The 18,015-nt window shown below is 36.4% G+C and overlaps 1 protein-coding gene across 1 annotated transcript in view; it reads left to right on the top strand.

Moving 5' to 3' along the window:
* The window catches only part of LPHN2 (latrophilin 2), a gene marked incomplete at its 5' end in the record, with an annotated part of 50,930 nt that extends 35,080 nt beyond the window's left edge, over nucleotides 1-15,850 (top strand). The window contains 6 exons of the mRNA XM_010081565.1: nucleotides 523-614; nucleotides 2,480-2,648; nucleotides 6,874-7,002; nucleotides 7,424-7,520; nucleotides 10,328-10,456; nucleotides 13,779-15,850. Coding sequence (XP_010079867.1) covers nucleotides 523-614; nucleotides 2,480-2,648; nucleotides 6,874-7,002; nucleotides 7,424-7,520; nucleotides 10,328-10,456; nucleotides 13,779-14,533 — 1,371 coding nt within the window. The remainder of the gene's footprint in view (nucleotides 1-522; nucleotides 615-2,479; nucleotides 2,649-6,873; nucleotides 7,003-7,423; nucleotides 7,521-10,327; nucleotides 10,457-13,778) is intronic.
* Between the last annotated feature and the right edge of the window lie 2,165 nt (nucleotides 15,851-18,015).

The raw sequence follows: 18,015 nt of genomic DNA on the forward strand, positions 1-18,015 counted from the left end.
GAGGGTGCACCACCAGCATATGTCTGTGGCACTGTTAAGTTTGATTTGTGAGAACAATAGGAAGTAAAAAAAAAAGGAAGGGAGAAACTAGCAAAGGCAACAAACATTCCAGAAGCAGGATGGGGTGATGAAAAGACAACTAGTATAGTACAGTAAAGGAGCAACCATAGTCCTCAGCAGAAGTCACTGAGATAGGGAACAGGACAAGAGGTGACAGGCAGAGTCGAAGAGGGGCTGAGCAGAACCTGCTGTAAGACAGACCTAGACTGACAAGTGTTAGACCAGAGCTAAATATGGTGGTTCACAATGATGTGAAGTTGGAAAACTAAGTGAAACAAGGACTTTTTTTTTTCTCCCCCTCATCCGTATTCTCAATCACCTTTTAGAGACTGACTGATGTAGTTACCCAGTTCCACTACATATTTGAAAACAAACTACGGGGTTTTTGTTTAGTCTGTAACATCATCATTATTCAACCTATTACTTGAAGTAGTTTAATTTCATTCTTATCTGTTTTGACAGCTGAATCTTATCTTCCTGGTGATCACATTGTGCAAAATGGTGAAGCACTCAAACACTTTGAAACCAGACTCTAGCAGGTTGGAAAACATTAAGTAAGTGCTTTGTGTTCAAGTATGAGAACTATGATTATTTTCTGATTGCTGAACTGATTGAAAGCTACTCTCCATTAGGAGCACATGCCATTGTCTCCCAGCAACTGCAGATGTCAATTAGAAGCAAACAGAGCCAATCCTGCTTTCGTCACATTGTTGCTGTAATGTCACAAACGCCGGTCAAATTAGATAATTTCAGCCTGGAACTAGTGCCAAGAAACTGTTTCACGGAAATGCCACAGCACTGTAGTAATTTCATTTGCATTTAAAATGCAGTTCAAAAATGACGTTCCTGTTTGCATGGCTGATATGATTATATTAAGTTTGTTTTGTTAAATGACTTTTTGATTTAGGGATTCTGAGCAGTTTCTACTCGTAATCCTGTTCTCCCAAGAGAATTGACTCTATTATTATTGTTAACTTGAAGATTATCTGCTGTTTTCATGCTAATTTAACAAATGTTTACTTTATCGTGGTGCTGTACTGCAGTATCCCTTTTGCAGAGTAATATAAGTGTTACGTAATTAACAAGGCTTTGGCAGCTCTTGCTTCTATAGTCATTTACTGTATTCTGTGTGGCTTTACGTTGTACTGAAGGTTTTTGTTATCAACAGTGAAAGGATGGTACAGCTTTCTAACACTGAGGGTTGGATGTGAAAGGGTCTTACAGATTTGCTTTGAATATTGAAAATGGCGAAGGGAGATATTCAGTAAGGCTAACAAGTGAACAAGATGTTCTAGATAGGTCAGTATCAGCTTCATTGCATGTTGCATGGTGAGAGAGAGAGCTAATCTTTAGCATCTCTCTCTTTTCTTCCTTTTCCTCTTTCTGTCTTCTCATCCACACCAGTAATTACCGTGTTTGTGATGGCTACTATAATACGGACTTACCTGGGTAAGATAGAACCCTACATTAACAAATTTCTAGCATGATTTTTAACTTTACAAACTCGGTCAATATTGTGGATTTCCCTTAATTTTAATTAAGTAGTTTTGAGATACCTAATTTGCTAAAGAATTTTTAACTATTATATGCCTTTATAATTTTAAATTGCTTGCCTCTGCATTTTGAATTTCCTAATTTTGACTAATTTTTATAGACAATTAAGAATGCTCTTATTAATTTCTGTTTCAATTCTGTCTAATAATTTTGTTTCTCTTTTCTGCTTATAATGCTTTCTAGCTATGAAGATAATAAGCCATTTATCAAGTAAGATCATTAGTTAGATGTGGAACTCACTGACTAAATTCCCTTTCCCTTTCATTCTGTGCCGTTCTCTACAATACCTTTTCCTTAACCTATTCATGATGGAATCTTTTTTAGACTATTCTGTAGAGCAATATCCATATTTTTGTCACATTTCAGCAGGGTTTCTTCATGCGGAAGTTAGATCATCTAGCTTCAGTTTAGCTGAGTTTATCGGAGCATTAAAGATTTGGGCTCTGCTGTTTAACCTTTGTGCATTTGTGTTACATTATTTGGTGTCATATGGCAGCACCACTGTCTAAAATCTATGGTGTGATTAGTGGCTAAGCCAGATTTATCAATCTCTTTTTTAAAAGCAGATAAAGCAGTGGAATAGCTGGGGCTTGCGCTATACTTCTGCATTTCAAAGTAGTTTTGACATCCTATGCAGTTCTTGAGAAAGAAAAAGGTCATATCTACTCTCGCTGTTTTCACTGGAGACTTAAGAGTACCAAATGGGATTGTTCTTTCTTTAATAGATGAAAGGTTAAACCCAAGGAATTTTTACATTTGAATATGAACTTAGTAAAAGTCAACTGCAGGAACTGAAATGTTAATATTGGATTTGGCAACATGCATTCTCATAAGTAATGTTACTAAAATTAATTTTCTTTTACAGATCCTGGGTCCTGGGTGCATTTGCTCTCCTGTGTCTCCTTGGCCTAACATGGTCCTTTGGCCTGCTGTTTATCAATGAGGGGACTGTTGTGATGACGTATCTCTTCACAGTATTTAATGCTTTCCAAGGAATGTTTATTTTCATCTTTCATTGTGCCCTTCAAAAGAAAGTAAGTTGCTGAAAACACAGATTAGTGTTCCCTAACTCCTTAAAAATACTACATGTATTTCTTAAAAAATATAGAAAAAAATAGCAATGCCAAGAACTAGAGTATATTGAAGTAGCTTGAGGGGGACTAGGATTCAAAAGAAATTTTTGCTGTGTGTGTTTGTGGGAGTCATGTAACTGCTCTGTGGCCTGGGCAGGTTTAAAATGAATGCAGTGTTTCCAACCTGGGCTTGGAAAGTTTTGAGGCTTTGGGAAGAAAATTACTATAGAAAATGTGCTGTTTAAAATTAGTAATGTGGTACTTGTTAGTCTGGACTTACAGCCAAAAGTTCTTTATGTGCACATGAAACAAATCCTGACTCTGCTGCAGCACTGCAAACAAAGGATCATTTACAATATCAACCCATCTCAGCCTGGAAACTCTCTCTCAGATCAAGGCAGAGGACCTCTCCTGAGATCCCATTAAGCTGCCACATAAAGCTATGGATGATAGGCTAGGATTGTACTCTGAGTGCTCATTCATTACAAAACTGAGTGAGATCTAGAAATTAATTTTATTATGAACTTTGACACACCTTAGAAAGGAGTAGTCATCTACTAGAATGCTAGACAACTGCTGATGGGGAGAGTTTTCCAAAGATGCCAACGTGACAACTTTTTTCCAAGTGTTTGCCTCCCCCAGCAATCCAACAGCTTTGTGCTCTTAACTGGAGAAACTCGGATTCCCTGGCAAGAGCCTTCCCTCACAAGTGGAATGCGCTAAATTGGTCCTGCTCTCCTTTGCCTGATGGGAGCAGAGGGGTCTAGAAGGAGCAGATATGCTGTGGAGAGGGAACGCTTGCACGGGAGAGAGGAGCGAACAGGAGAGAAGGAAGTAAAGGGCGCAGCCGTGTGGGATTCTCTCTGCGTTTCCTGCACCCCTCCTCTTCCCCAGACTGAGGGTGGAGACTGCTTCCAAGGATGCCTTAGAGGTGCTTTAGTGAAGGACAAAAGAAAAAAGCTCATAGCCTGTGTTAGAAGGCATGGCAAATGAAAGTAATGAGATTTGAGAGGAAGGGTAAATGTCAAAAAATGCCACCCAAAAAAAATTAACATAGAATACAATACATCCTGCATTTGGAAATACTCAATTTGCAATATTTAGATTCTAAATATTTTTACCGGTTTTAGATTAGACACCTAGCAATTATTAACTCCCATTATAATTAGCTCACCAGAGACATAATTAGCAGATATTTATAAAATGGTTAACACTGGATAAAGTGTTGCTGTGTAAGTACAAAAATAAAATTCTTGCATGTTTTCAACTGTACCAGCTCTAACAATATCAGGGGCTCTTAAATTTGGTGTAGGCAATGGCATGCAGCCATGTTTTAGGAAAAGATCTGGTAGACAGAAAGAATTTTGTCCAGATGTACACACAAAAGCACACTTAAGGAGATTGAGCCTAAGAAAAGAAAAGAGGGAAGAAAATGCAAACATTCTCAAAATGCAAATAATTTGTAGATTAGGGTGTCATATAATGTTGTCCTTTCTACCACTTGTATTGGACTTGAAAATCAAAAACAGATTCCTTTTTTATTTCTTTTTACAGCTGTGCATTGTTTTTATATTAAGTAGAGTCAGCAAAAAGCAATATTAAAATACCAGTCAAGTGTGAAAAAGCATAACCTAGAGCAATAAGATTTATACCTGAAAGAATGTTAAAGCTGCCATTTAAGATTTTTAACTTCCGATGCCTTTGACTGGATATCCTATCCTGTGTCTGCATAGCTAATGCAGTCTTTTTATTCTGTTATTACTAGTTGGTCACTAAATTGAACAGAGAAATAGAATTGTGAAAGTGAAAACTATTATGTTTCCAGTTCTGACAGGATGATAGTGCTGTTGCTTCCATCAGTTTCCAACAAGCTATAATTTAGAAATAATGACAGTGGAATGCACAGTACTGACAGATAATGTACATTCACTGCAATATAGGCATTAGGCAAAACCAGCCCTGGAGGGTGGTATTTGGGTAGAAATACAGTTTTGATTGCTATTGTCTCTACCATGGTTTGGAGCATTTAAAATCCATTAGTGTTCAGGAATGTATTTTCTTAGGTGTTATACCATCTAGTGATGATATATATAGAGTTATGTTTTTCAGACTACAGAGTTAAAGATTATAATTCTATGTCCGTGCATTTCTGCTTTCATTTTTTATGTGTCATTTGTGCTGATATAGATAGGAGTTCACTTAAAATATGTACCATATACTTCTGTAAAAAGATGAGTTATTATCCCTAGCTTGAAGTTAAGATACTAACTATTAAATTTGTTTTCAACCTTGTGGTTTATAAAAACATCCCTGTATGTATTCCATGAGTAAAATTCTTGTAATATTGAAAACAGCACATGGCATATGTAAATCCACATTATTAACTTTTTGCATTTTCCCTTCTCCCCTTTCTACACACCCATAAATGTCCTGTATATTCCCAGGTCAAGCAGAATTTCCAGAAACTTAGGAGTCTCATTGATGTAGAAGAGACATTTAGATTCCCAAGTATCTGGTGGAAGATTTACGAGTGTAAACTTAAACATCTTTACAAATTTTATCTACTGTGTCCTTTCACTGATGCTGTCATGTTGCTGAGATGTGCATGCACTCATCTGAAAGTAGTAGTCAGTGTAGCAGTCACCAAATATGAGAGAATTAACTGCTCTGTAAAATCATAGAATCATAGAATGGTTTGGGTTGGAAGGGACCTTAAAGATCATCTAGTTCAACCCCCCTGCCATGGGCAGGGACACCCTCCACTAGCCCAGGTTGCTCAAAGCCTCATCCAGCCTGGCCTTGAACCCCTCCAGGGATGGGGCATCCACAGCTTCCCTGGGAAACCTGTTCCAGTGCCTCACCACCCTCACAGTGAAAAATTTCCACCTAATGTCTAATCTAATTCTACCCTATTTCAGCTTAAAACTGTTACCTTTCATCCTATTACTACACTCCCTGATCAAGGGTCCCTTCCCATCTCTCCTGTAGCCCCCTTTAAGTACTGGAAGGTCTCCCTGGAGCCTTCTCTTCTCCAGGCTGAACAACCCCAACTCTCTCAGTCTGTCCTCATAGGGGAGGTGCTCCAGGCCTCTGATCATCTTCTCGGCCCTCCTCTGGACTCGCTCCAGCAGCTTCATGTCCTTTCTGTGCTGAGGACTCCAGAGCTGGATGTAGTGCTGCAGGTGGGGTCTCACGAGAGCAGAGTAGAGGGGGAGAATCCCCTCCCTCCACCTGGGGCTTATGCTTCTTTTGATGCAGCCCAGGACACAGCTTTCTGAGCTGCAGGTGGACATTGCCAGGTCATGTTCAGCTTCTCATCAACCAACACCCCATTTAATCCTGATTATTTTCATGACAAATCATTAATTAGTTCTGCTGCTCTGTCAGACAAAAATCTCATGCATAGGTGTATTCAGATTTCTGAGTTCAGCAAAGACAGTAATGAAGGGTTTATTTTTTGGTCCTGAAAATGAAAGGTGCTTCATTTCCCATCCTTTACAGTTCAAAATTTGATTATGTAACACTGATGGTTGCCTCCACAAGCATAGCTGGCACTCTGCCTGGAGTGGGGCAAGGGCATTTGTGAGCTTTGTACAATCCCAAAACAGGTGTAACCATATCAACTAGCAGCTGTTTGAGTTACAGAGTAACTTTATCTCAGAATGCCTTTATAGTCATTGCAGGTTTTGCACACTTTCTCAGAAGGGACAATTTAATGATCAGTACCAAATGGTGCAAATTCTAGTTACCTCAGCCCTTCTTGCGTGCTAAGATGGGAAGATAGGCTTTCTATGGTTTCTGGACCAAAAGCTCATATAAAAAGGACTATTTTCAGCCAGCATTCAATTCAGGTAAACTTAACTATATTAGTCTACAATATGAAGACAAAATAAAAATTATGCCATAAGTAACTTGGTAATGATTATTTAGGTACATCTAAGTGAAGTGCATCTTTACCTTGGAAATAATTTGTACAAAATTGCTCAAAAATCCTGGATAGCTAATAATGCTGCTCCTAAGTAGGAAAAAATATCTGATTTTGCCAGTGGCCAGCATTTCAGTAGACAAGAATTATCTATTTGCTTGAAAAGTGTATGAGTAGTTTCAATGCAAGGTTCATGTCTTTTTGCCATCAGAGACATCTGATGCTATTTTTTGTGCTAAGTATTTTTTTTTTCCCTCATAGGTACGTAAGGAATATGGCAAATGCTTCCGACATTCCTACTGCTGTGGTGGACTGCCAACTGAGAGTCCCCACAGTTCAGTGAAGGCATCAACAACAAGAACTAGTGCTCGCTATTCCTCTGGCACTCAGGTAACAAAGGTTTTGACAGCATCTTTTAACTAATCTTATTTATAAAAAGCCTACTGAGATGCGTTCCAATCAGAAGCACTAATTGTCTTCTCAGTATTATAATTCTGATGGCAAATACATATTTATGCACAGTAAAATTGATTCTTTTTAAATATTTCCTTTTACTTTGGTCTAATGCAAACAGCTTATTTTTCTTGTAATTATGGGCTGGATTATAGGAAGGCTTATACCACCATGTTTCATCTAAATTAAATTTAATAAATTAGAGTTTTAATAACAAAAAAAGGAGTTTTACTCCATGCTGGAAGAATGGCTTACTTTAGGCCAAAATAAACACAAATATTCTACATAATAGTACATAAGTAGGAGAAAATCTTTTTGTAACTTACTATGCTTCTGTCTCACTGCTTTATGTTAACAGAGTCGTATAAGGAGGATGTGGAACGACACTGTGAGAAAACAATCTGAATCGTCTTTTATCTCAGGTGACATCAACAGTACTTCAACACTTAATCAAGGTCAGTCACTGGGAACATTTCAGTTTTAGAAGCCTTAAATTTTATACAGATTTTATATAATTTAACAGAAGAATTGAAAAGAATGTTCTGAAAAAAATTCTGGAACAAATGTTCTCTAAAAGCAGAGTTTTAAAGTCATCCACCAGCACATTTTAAAACCGTGTTCCCTCAGCTGGCCCCCTGCTATAGAAGTTGAATTCCTCCATTTGTGGGAATGTATTTAAATAAGTTTCATCAATAATTTAACTTAAAAGCAAGATCATAATTTTAAATCTTTCCTAACCTTTATAGGTTAAATCTGAAACAGAAATATGAGTTCAGTAACATTTTAATGCATATTTGACTATGATTTTAGGTGCAGAAATTTTCCCAGTGAAATCTAATTGATATCATTTCCATGCAAAAGATGTCTGTAAAGCATTTATCTTTTCTATTTCAAAGAGCATCGTGTCTGTCACATGGGATAGAATCCAGATTTTCAGGCACAGAGCAGCCAAAACTCCAAATTTCTCAGTTTAAATAGACTTTGAGATATGTAAGCTCATTCTCATGTCCAGTTAGAAGACCAAGGGTATTAACCGAGACAGGATGTCCTTTCCTTTCTACCCTTCCCCTTTATTTTTTTAAGGCAGTTTGAGCTAGCAATGGAAGGAAGACTGCTCTGTGCAAGCCAAGTTCAAAGCCTGTTCTTCCACCCATGTCCCCCAGAGAAGAACATGTAGCCCTGATATTGTGACCAGTTCCTGCTTGACTCAGAAAGTTTCAAATAGAAAATTAACCACTGTCAGGGTTGCTGTAAAGCCCTCTTCAACCACAATTAGCAAATTTTCCTCCCTTGTTTTTTTTCAAGATTTGTTAGTAGGGACATGTATTTAACTCACATTTGTTTTGGAAGTAAAAACTGTGGTATTTTGCAAAAATAAAATATTTCAGAAAGCATAATTCTATTTTTTTCTATTTGGCATATAGAAAGTGGATAAGACCTGTGTGTCTCACTGCTCCCCCCATCTGAATCTTCTATGTTCTTCTGGCAAAATAAAAATTAACTAACTTCTCCTCAGTAGAAAATTTATATTTTTCATGCCCAAGAAAGAAGTATATTCCCTTCCAGTGTCGTATTAAAATCCCGTAAATATGCTATAAATAAAAGTCTGGGATTTCACCCTAATTTGATGTCTCTGACTCCTGAGGTTTGCTCTAACCATGCTACATCCTCCATTAATTCAGTGTTGAACAGAGGTCTTGGAAGCTTCTCCCTGTTTCGAAGCTCTGGTCTCACATCACTGGAGATGTTCTGCCATGATTAGAGAAAATGATATAATCTTTATTCAGTTGTAATATTGTCACTATGTCAGTGATATATACATGTAAGGGAAGTTTAGTAATCAATGGCGAGTGTCATTTTTCCTTTAAAATAAAAATCAAACTTTTAAAGGTGGCAAAAATTTTTGGATTGAAAAAAATTCTCTTGGCTATAAATTACAGGTAATAATTCTAACCAAGATTAAACATGATACACAGAAAAAACCCAAGCAAAATATATTTCAGTTATTAGTTAGTATTTCTAGTAATAAGTACATTACAACTGAAAAAACTATGATAAAACCTTTTTAGTTGTTCGCTGATACAGGGTTTCAAATAAGATTAGCATAATCAGGCAATAATTCTCTGAATCTTAGAATTTTCTGCTCATTTCTTCTACCAAGTATCTGTGGTAGTATAAAGCATTAATATTTTGAATATATACTATCCTTTCCTTGCCAAATAAAAATATCCATACTATAAAAATACAGCTGACGCTTTAGTTGTCCTTGGATCTGTAATACACTGATCCTGATATACTGCTGTGCAATGCAATAGAAAAGAAAGTGGAATTTTACCTTAATGAAATGTTTAAAGTAAGTTTTAAATCACAGCATTTTGTGCAGGGGTTTTTTGTCATTATTGCAACCCATTTTTCTTCTAGTAGCTAGAAATCAGAGATTAATTGACTTTTTAATAATTTCTTAAAATATGCTGATTATTTTTCTAATTATTCCGAGAGTTGTTTAAATGGTGTTGCATTAGCATGTAAAATGGGTTTTAAAAAAAATCTATTCATGTAATATTTTGCTTCATCTTACATTGTTTGTAAACTGATTGCTTAAAGAAAATTTGTCATTTGAGGAATTCTTTTTTTAAAACCTGGCAGATGAATTTGCAGCATGAATGTCCCGGGAGAAAATGTGAATGCTCTGATTTCTTAGAGCAAATATTTTGCTTTCCCCTCAGCATGCATACTTTTGCATATACTAAGATATGCTTCTTGCAGTTTGTCATCCACTGTCTGTTTGAAAACAGCAATTCCCTTCCACTATCCATGTGTTTTTAATAAAGTGAATAACAGCTCTGATCCTGTCATAAGAGATTTTTCAATACCTTTCAATTTGAGAAATGCAGTTCTCTCAATTCTGGACAGAAGCGTTCTGTACGATCATTTTTAAAAGTTATAATAGCTTTATGTAGTACCTTGATCTCTACACATTTAATTGCTATTCTTGTGTAACAGTGATTTTGTATACATTAGTAAATGTCACTCTCACCAGATGTTTACTTTGGGGATTTGGACAGCACCTGTGAATTACTGGTATCTAACCGTATTTTCCTACTCCCATTTCAAATACGTAGCTCAAATGCATTCAGAAATTTTCAGCTGAATTACATTTGACAAGTCCTATATGATTCATGATGAATAAAAAATATTCTTTATTGAAACTGTCAGCCTAAAATTAAAGAACTGACATTTTTTTCTGTTTCTTTTGCTTTAGGAATGACTGGCAATTACCTACTAACAAACCCTCTTCTTCGACCACACGGCACTAACAACCCCTATAACACATTGCTCGCTGAAACAGTTGTATGTAATGCCCCTTCAGCTCCTGTGTTTAACTCACCAGGTGTGCTTATACTTCCTGAATAAAACCACTTTTCTTGGCTCGCTCCAACTCCCTTCTTTTCCCTAGATAGAAACTCAAGTTGCAATACCCCAGCCATACATTCTGAATTTCTGTCAGTTCGAGAAATACAGTATTGCCAATGTCAGCTTGTAAAACTGCACTATATTATAGTAATGCCTTTGCCGTAACAGTATTTACCAATAATTATCCATGTTTTTAACACAGGTGGCATAAATCTTAATATACTATTACAGGACTGACACCACATGGTCCGAGAGCCCATCTTCAAGATATATATCACTTAGAGGTATCATGTCTATACAAATATAAGGTTGACTCTAAAGCTTGCTGAGAAAAACCAGCTTATGGAATGGATTAGATACTAAAGCCACGCAAGGCATCTTGACACCTTTGGATACCCCAGTGTAGAAAACTGTATCCAGCGTCAAACCGATCTAAACTATAGTATAGTGCAGCTTTATGGTAGATCATTTTCCTATAGGAAAATCTTGAGATTAACAGTTTAGAACAGTTTAGTTCTGTAGCAATAAAGGGTGTCATCACTTACCTAACATTTTGTTGTTACATTAGCTAGTTGCTTTTCTTAACTATGGTGCAATTCATCGGTAAATATCTAGCAGTTAACTGTTTTATGAGTCATAAGATCACTTTAGTGTAACTGGAACGATAAATCTTTGATAAAGAGCTCATAAATCCTTGTTTCCAGTTTTTATTTCAAGTTTCCTTTTTAACTGAACTGTAGTTTCTATTTTCATTCTCTTGTTTTCTTACTTTCCTTATGCTTTCCTCTAGCAACCTACAGAGAGACAAGTATGGGAGTAAAACTTAACTTTGCCTATCAAATGTAAATTTTTTCAGCATGATTTTTAATGGGCACAATTAAAACATAACTAGCGGTCATGAAGTAGACTCAGCGGGCAAGTGGTTCACAATTTGTAAATGAAATGTTTCCACATTCAAAAAGTATTTGCATACTACTTTTTGGGAAACAACATGAGGTCTGTAGCAAACCCTATTGGTAACAGAAGTTATGCAATGCTGAAATAATTTGCTGTTTAAAACAAAAGCAGTGTCAAGCAGAAATGCTTAACAATTTACTTATATTTTTGCATTCCCACTTGCTACAGGCTATGGAAAGATTTCAAATGAATCACCTGATCATGGGCAACAAAATTTGCCTTATCAAACCAATCTGAATATATTCTAGCATGCTTAACTCTGCAGTATATCATAGAAAACTCATTTTGGATTATCAGATATGTTTTGGTATCTGTTTAGCAGAAGAAAAGAGAATTAAAATTATAGAATTAAATCACTTTCATGAGGGAAATGAATGCCAGCATGTGGTCCATGTGTTGTCTACTTTTATAAATGCCATATGTTCTGCGCAGCTAAATCCATTGCAGGAAAAATCTTGGAACATATATGAAATTGCAAAACTACAAAGTTGTTTAATCAAAGTTTAAAAGAGACCTTTCAAACAACCCTCATTACTGTTTAAATCAGTACACATGGAGCAGAGTTAACAATAACACAAATACAAAATGATTTGCAAATTACTCAGAATTTATTTGGAAATTATTATTTTTTAAAGTTGAAGAGAAAAATCTTTTCATGAGAAAATGCAATGCAATTACTTTTTATTGAAAACAATATTTCCAGAGAAGATTGAATTTTCTAGGATAAGCTGCAGCTTTAATTGTGAAAAGAAAAAACAAAACACAAAAAAAAAAAAACCAAAACAAAACGGGAAAATGTATAATCTTTTCCAAAACAGCTTTTTTCTTATACTCCTCCAAGCCTTGCATATAATGCAACAGCCTCACAGTGGTCAGTCTCATTTCAGTAAAGTCACTCCATTCTTTTTACTTCCAGACATATCTGTAGATAAAGTGATTTACTAGGAATGCTCTAACCATCTGACGTTCCATCATTCAGAATGTTTAATTTCGTTCAAAGTTTTTTTTCTTTTTCTTTTTCCTTTGCTTGGGAAGCACTGTGCTGTCATAGTTCACATGTCTTTGTGTCTATAGGAAAACCTTTTCTTTATTGTGTTACCAAAAAAAAAAAAAAAAAAAAGCCAAAACAAAAAACAAAAAACCTTAAGTTTTCTTTTTCCCCCCCCCCCCTTAAACTTCTTTTCATGTTTTCAGCAGACTTACCCAATCTGTCATTCCGCCAGCAGCTATGAGGTATCAGCCATGGCTGATTTCCTCTTCCCATTCCACAACTAATATTTATTCTTTGGTTTAATTTCTGTGACCCATACTTACAGAAATTCCTAACATTTCTGCATTTGACTTCCATGCCCATGATAACTGTGGGCCTAACTCTTAATTAACTATTCTGGTTCATTCAGTGCTGTCACTGTGACTGATGCAGACTGCAGGCAAACTTTGACCTTTAGAAGCCTGGGGCCGTTGTTGGCAGACAGAATATTAGTGCAAAAAAATTACATTAAGTGGGAAAAGAAAAGCTGTTATTGCTTAGTAATCTAATTTGCTGAACCCTTGCTCTGACTAAGTTGCTGAGAAGCTCAGTAATTCTTCATCATGTTACAATAAATCATTTTACTTTCTTTTATATATCAGCTACTCTTAGGCCAGATAGCCTGAGCAGACAGACATGATGTGAGTTGTCCAAAGTGAGTCATTCCACCTGCTGTCTGTCGTGTTGTTGGATGGTGCTTGTGGGCCCTGGTCCCTGTAGTGTGAAAGATGGCTGTTCTTGTTTAACATAAATTCTTTGTATTTATCCATTTTTCTCATTCTTTTCTTTACTTCATCTCAAAAAAAAAAAGGAAAAAAATGTTAGAAATGTTGTTAAAGTAGTTGCTTGCCAGTTATGTGGGTTTATGTTGTACATTTACCTTCAGTTATGTCTGTGATCTAATCCCTTTTTAATTTAGTGTCGTTTAGGACAAATTCTGTTAATTTTCTTTTTCTAAATCATGGTGGTGTACTTCAAAACATAGATGTTTCCAAATGAATTGCTTTGCATTACATATGCAAGGGCATGGAGTGAACAGTTCCTTGTGGAAGAGTCACAGAATTGACACTAAATTAAGAAATTAGTGCCACTATTCCCCACAGGAAATACACGTTACTATTTTTAGAATGCATCTTTCCTATAAAGTGTGCAACTGTTTACATTTGGGAATGTTCAATAACCTAACTTTTCTCAAGTCTTGCCTCCAAGTACAACTTTGTCCTGAACTACATTAAAGAATTTTGTTTAAAAAAATAATTAAGGGATAAAAAGCACATCAGGCAATAACCAGAGCTGTCCTTTTCCATTTCAGGACATTCACTGAACAATGCCAGGGATACAAGTGCCATGGATACTCTACCGCTAAATGGTAATTTCAACAACAGCTACTCATTGCGCAACGGAGACTATAACGACAGTGTGCAAGTTGTAGACTGTGGACTAAGCCTGAATGATACTGCTTTTGAGAAAATGATCATTTCAGAATTAGTGCACAACAACCTGCGGGGCAGCAGCAAAAACCACAACCTGGAGCGCACGCTACCAGCCAAAGCTGTGATCGGCGGGAGCAGTAGTGAAGATGATGCCATCGTGGCAGATTCCTCATCTTTGATGCACAGTGACACCCCTGGGCTGGAGCTCCACCACAAAGAGCTTGAGGCCCCGCTCATTCCTCAGCGGACTCACTCCCTTCTGTACCAGCCCCAGAAGAAAGTGAAGACCGAGGGAACTGACAGCTACGTCTCACAGCTGACAGCCGAGGCTGACGACCACCTCCAGTCCCCCAACAGAGACTCTCTTTACACGAGCATGCCGAATCTCAGAGACTCTCCGTATCCAGAGAGCAGCCCCGAAGTTGAAGAAGATCTCTCTCCTTCCAGGAGGAGTGAAAATGAGGACATTTACTACAAGAGCATGCCAAACCTAGGAGCTGGCCATCAGCTTCAGATGTACTATCAAATCAGCAGGGGTAATAGCGACGGCTATATTATTCCCATTAACAAGGAAGGATGTATTCCAGAAGGAGATGTTAGAGAAGGACAAATGCAACTAGTGACAAGCCTTTAATAGTGTAGCAAAGAAATATTAAAGGCCACGTACAAGTATTAAAAAGACTTAATTGGCCCCATGCAGGCTCCCTCATATCTGCTTGAAGAGACAATTCTGTTGACCCTGTGGTTCTCCAGTAACGGGGATGACTGGACCTCGCAGTTCTGTGAATTTTTATAAAACAAAAACTTTGTATATACACAGAGTATACTAAAATGAATTATTTGTTACAAAGAAAAGAAATACCAACAAGGTATTTTAAGATATCTTCTGCTGCTGAATTTAACAAAATTGTGAAAAAAAGAGAAACAAACACTTTCCAGCCATTTTACTGCAGCAGTTTGTGAACTAAATTTGTAAATATGGCTGCACCATTTTTTTTCTAGGCCTACATTGTATTATATACAAGGCGTAGGCTCTAAAATCCTGTGGGACAAATTTACTGTACCTTGCTATTCCTGACAAGACTTGCAAAAGCAGGAGAGATATTCTGCATCAGTTTGCAGTTCACTGCAAATCTTTTCCATTAGGGCAAAGATTGAATACATGTCTAACCACTAGCAATCAAGCCACAGGCCTTATTTCATATGTTTCCTCAACTGTACAATGAACCGTTCTGATGAAAAAATGGCTAAAGAAATTATATTTTGTTCTATTGCTAGGGTAAAATAAATACATTCGTGTCCAACCGAAATATAATTGTCATTAAAAAAAATAATTTTAAAGAGTTTGAAGAAAATATTGTGAGAAGCTCTTGGTTGCACATATGTTATACGCTGTTTTTCTTACACTCTGTTCATAGTACAGTAGTATGTTTAAAATGCAAGTTCTACCCATTTTCACTTACTTTTCACTGTAAACAGTGTTCTGCTTTGACAAGTTAGTTTTTATTCTTACGTTTTGAATTTTTATTGCCAAAAAACATAATTTGTGGAGAAAATTGTTTTAGAAGCCAATTATGCCAAGCCTTGCACAAATTTGGTATAGCTAACAAAAGATTGTAACTCAATTCCCTGTTCATTCTTTAATCAGGGTTGGGTGGTAAGGGGTAAAGGGGACACTGGACACTTCTCACAAGCTTTCTCGTGAATAAAAGGTGCCTGTCCTTTAAAACAAATAAATAAAATGTAACTATTACTCTTCCATATTCCTTCTGCCTATATTTAGTAATTAATTTATTTTATGATAAAAATCTAATGAAGTGTAAATTGTTTCAACAAAATTCTGCTTTTTTCATCCCTTTGTGTAAACCTGTTAATAATGAGCCCATCACTAATATCCAGTGTAAAGTTTAACACCTGTTTGACAGTAAATAAATGTGAATTTTTTTCCAAATAGGTAAAATGTGGATTATTATGTATGAAGCATAATTGGCATCAGCAGTCCTTCGACCCAGCTGTATCCTGCTTAGAATGGCTTCTTTACATTTCATTATTTGTCAAGAACACAATAGAAACTGTCTATATAGCTCTACAGAAAAAAGGTCATCTTTACTATTCATTACTCTAGTCACAACTGAATAGCATCAAACTCAGTCATAGCAGGGTCATTAGGAAAATGTACTGTAATTTCATATATTTACATAACTTTTAAGTAGGCATCTGTACTGAAATCTAAAATAAGGTAGTAAACACCACTATCATATTCTCAGCAACAGTAATTAGCGGTTAATTGTTAGTGATGAAGATACATTGTTGCAGTGGGGAAAACATGAATAAGCAGCATTTGGATAGCACTCCAAGTACTATACAAATAATTAATCCATCACGGCACTGTTTTGAGTTAGATAAATAAGCATGACTGTCCCTATTTTTATCAGATTAGAGAACTGCAGAAGGCAGCTGATGCCCAAGATGTTACCTACAAATCTGCAGCAAAATTGTAAGTCTGAAGTCATTGTTGTCTTGATTCCCAAGCCTCTTTTGTCCTGCTCAACAAGGGCCTCTCAATGATAACACCAAGGACTTGTAACAACTTCCAAAACTGTGTTCTTCCAAATAACTAACTCTAAAACTAATGCCCTGTCATCATAGAGGACACAGTTCCATGTGTGGCCACTGTGACTATATGTGTGAGAACAGCAAAATTTCATTTGAAAGCTGTATCAGTTCTGTTACCTTCTAATGCATTGGAATATATAAACTCCATTTGGAAAATAAATCGATGCATTTTGAAAAAGTTTGTATTTCGGAAGACTATTTCAAGCAAGAATTCCTCCTGTTGAGACAACTCAAATTCTGAAAAAAAAAAATAAAAAATAAAAAAATCCAGGTTGAAATGGAACCATTGGGTTCAGGTAACCTCAATGTAACTGTAATCAGGACTATGACACTGTAGCAATTGTTCTTGAAGAAGAAGGGGTCTTCACCAATGACCCTGCTGGTAACTCTTGCCAGTATGTTCCTTAGCACTTAGAAGTTATTATGTTTACAGTAGAGTCACTGGAACATTTAAAATTTAATCAGAAACTGTTTACTTCTGTGTAGTAGAGATGCTTTAAAAATCTGAAGTCTCTAAGAAATAAGATTTTGTTCTGATTCAGGGTATGCAGCAGACTCTTTGGAGCAAAAATTATTCCCTTGGTCTGCCTGGCAACTTAAAAGCATACTTGCTGCCTTCTACCTAGGAAATAATATCTTAGGGATTTAAAAATTGTGGTGCTCAAGTAATTACAGTACACATGACCTAATAACATCACCAGCTTTCAGCAGAATCTTCAAGCCTAGTTCGAGCAAGTACTCCTTTGTGTCTAACTAAAGGTGGCAAAACTACATGCTGGAAAAAAGGTTTGTAGCATTGTGATCGTAAATATATATTCAGTTGCAAACGTAACAAGTATTCATAAAACAAGAAAATGTAGCTGATGGACCTAAGATGAACAAGCTGAACCTAAGTATCATAAGGGAGTTCTTTTGTTAGCTTCTTTGTAATGTAGATGTTGCTTTTTAGTGAGCCTGTTTTGTTTTTTTTTTTTAATGTTATGCTAGTGAGTGTCCTGTGTTTAGTTGGCAGCTAGCAGACAGTACCTTGCCAAATTTCTGTTGGTGTAACTTCTCAATGTAGTAGGTTACAAGGTAATTATATAGCCGACAGCTTATTGTAATTTCTTTATGTTCTCTCTCACGTTCCTGCCATCTTGTCTTGGGATCAGAAGGACAGAAGAATTCAGAGGAAGAGTTCAAGAATAGTGAAATAATGACAGCAGAATTAACGGGAACAAGTTTTTCTTCAGGGTCATCAGTTAACCAGTTCCTATGATGGTGCCAAGGATATGCTGCTATTTTAGGCACTGTCTTTCAGAAGAGCTGTAATTTTCTTACGGCTAGTAATCTTCTGTTAGTATCAGTGTTAACACTACTGGCTCAGTTCAATTCTTCCTTGTAACTTCAGTCCAGTTATATTAATTCCTACAAAAGATTAAATGGGATGTACATTTAGTGAATTGTTGTATAATGGTGCTATGCATTGTTTAATATAAAATACATCTCAATTCTACATAA

The sequence above is a fragment of the Pterocles gutturalis genome, unplaced genomic scaffold (assembly GCF_000699245.1).
Source record: "Pterocles gutturalis isolate BGI_N339 unplaced genomic scaffold, ASM69924v1 scaffold3436, whole genome shotgun sequence".
Taxonomy (NCBI): Eukaryota; Metazoa; Chordata; class Aves; order Pterocliformes; family Pteroclidae; genus Pterocles; species Pterocles gutturalis.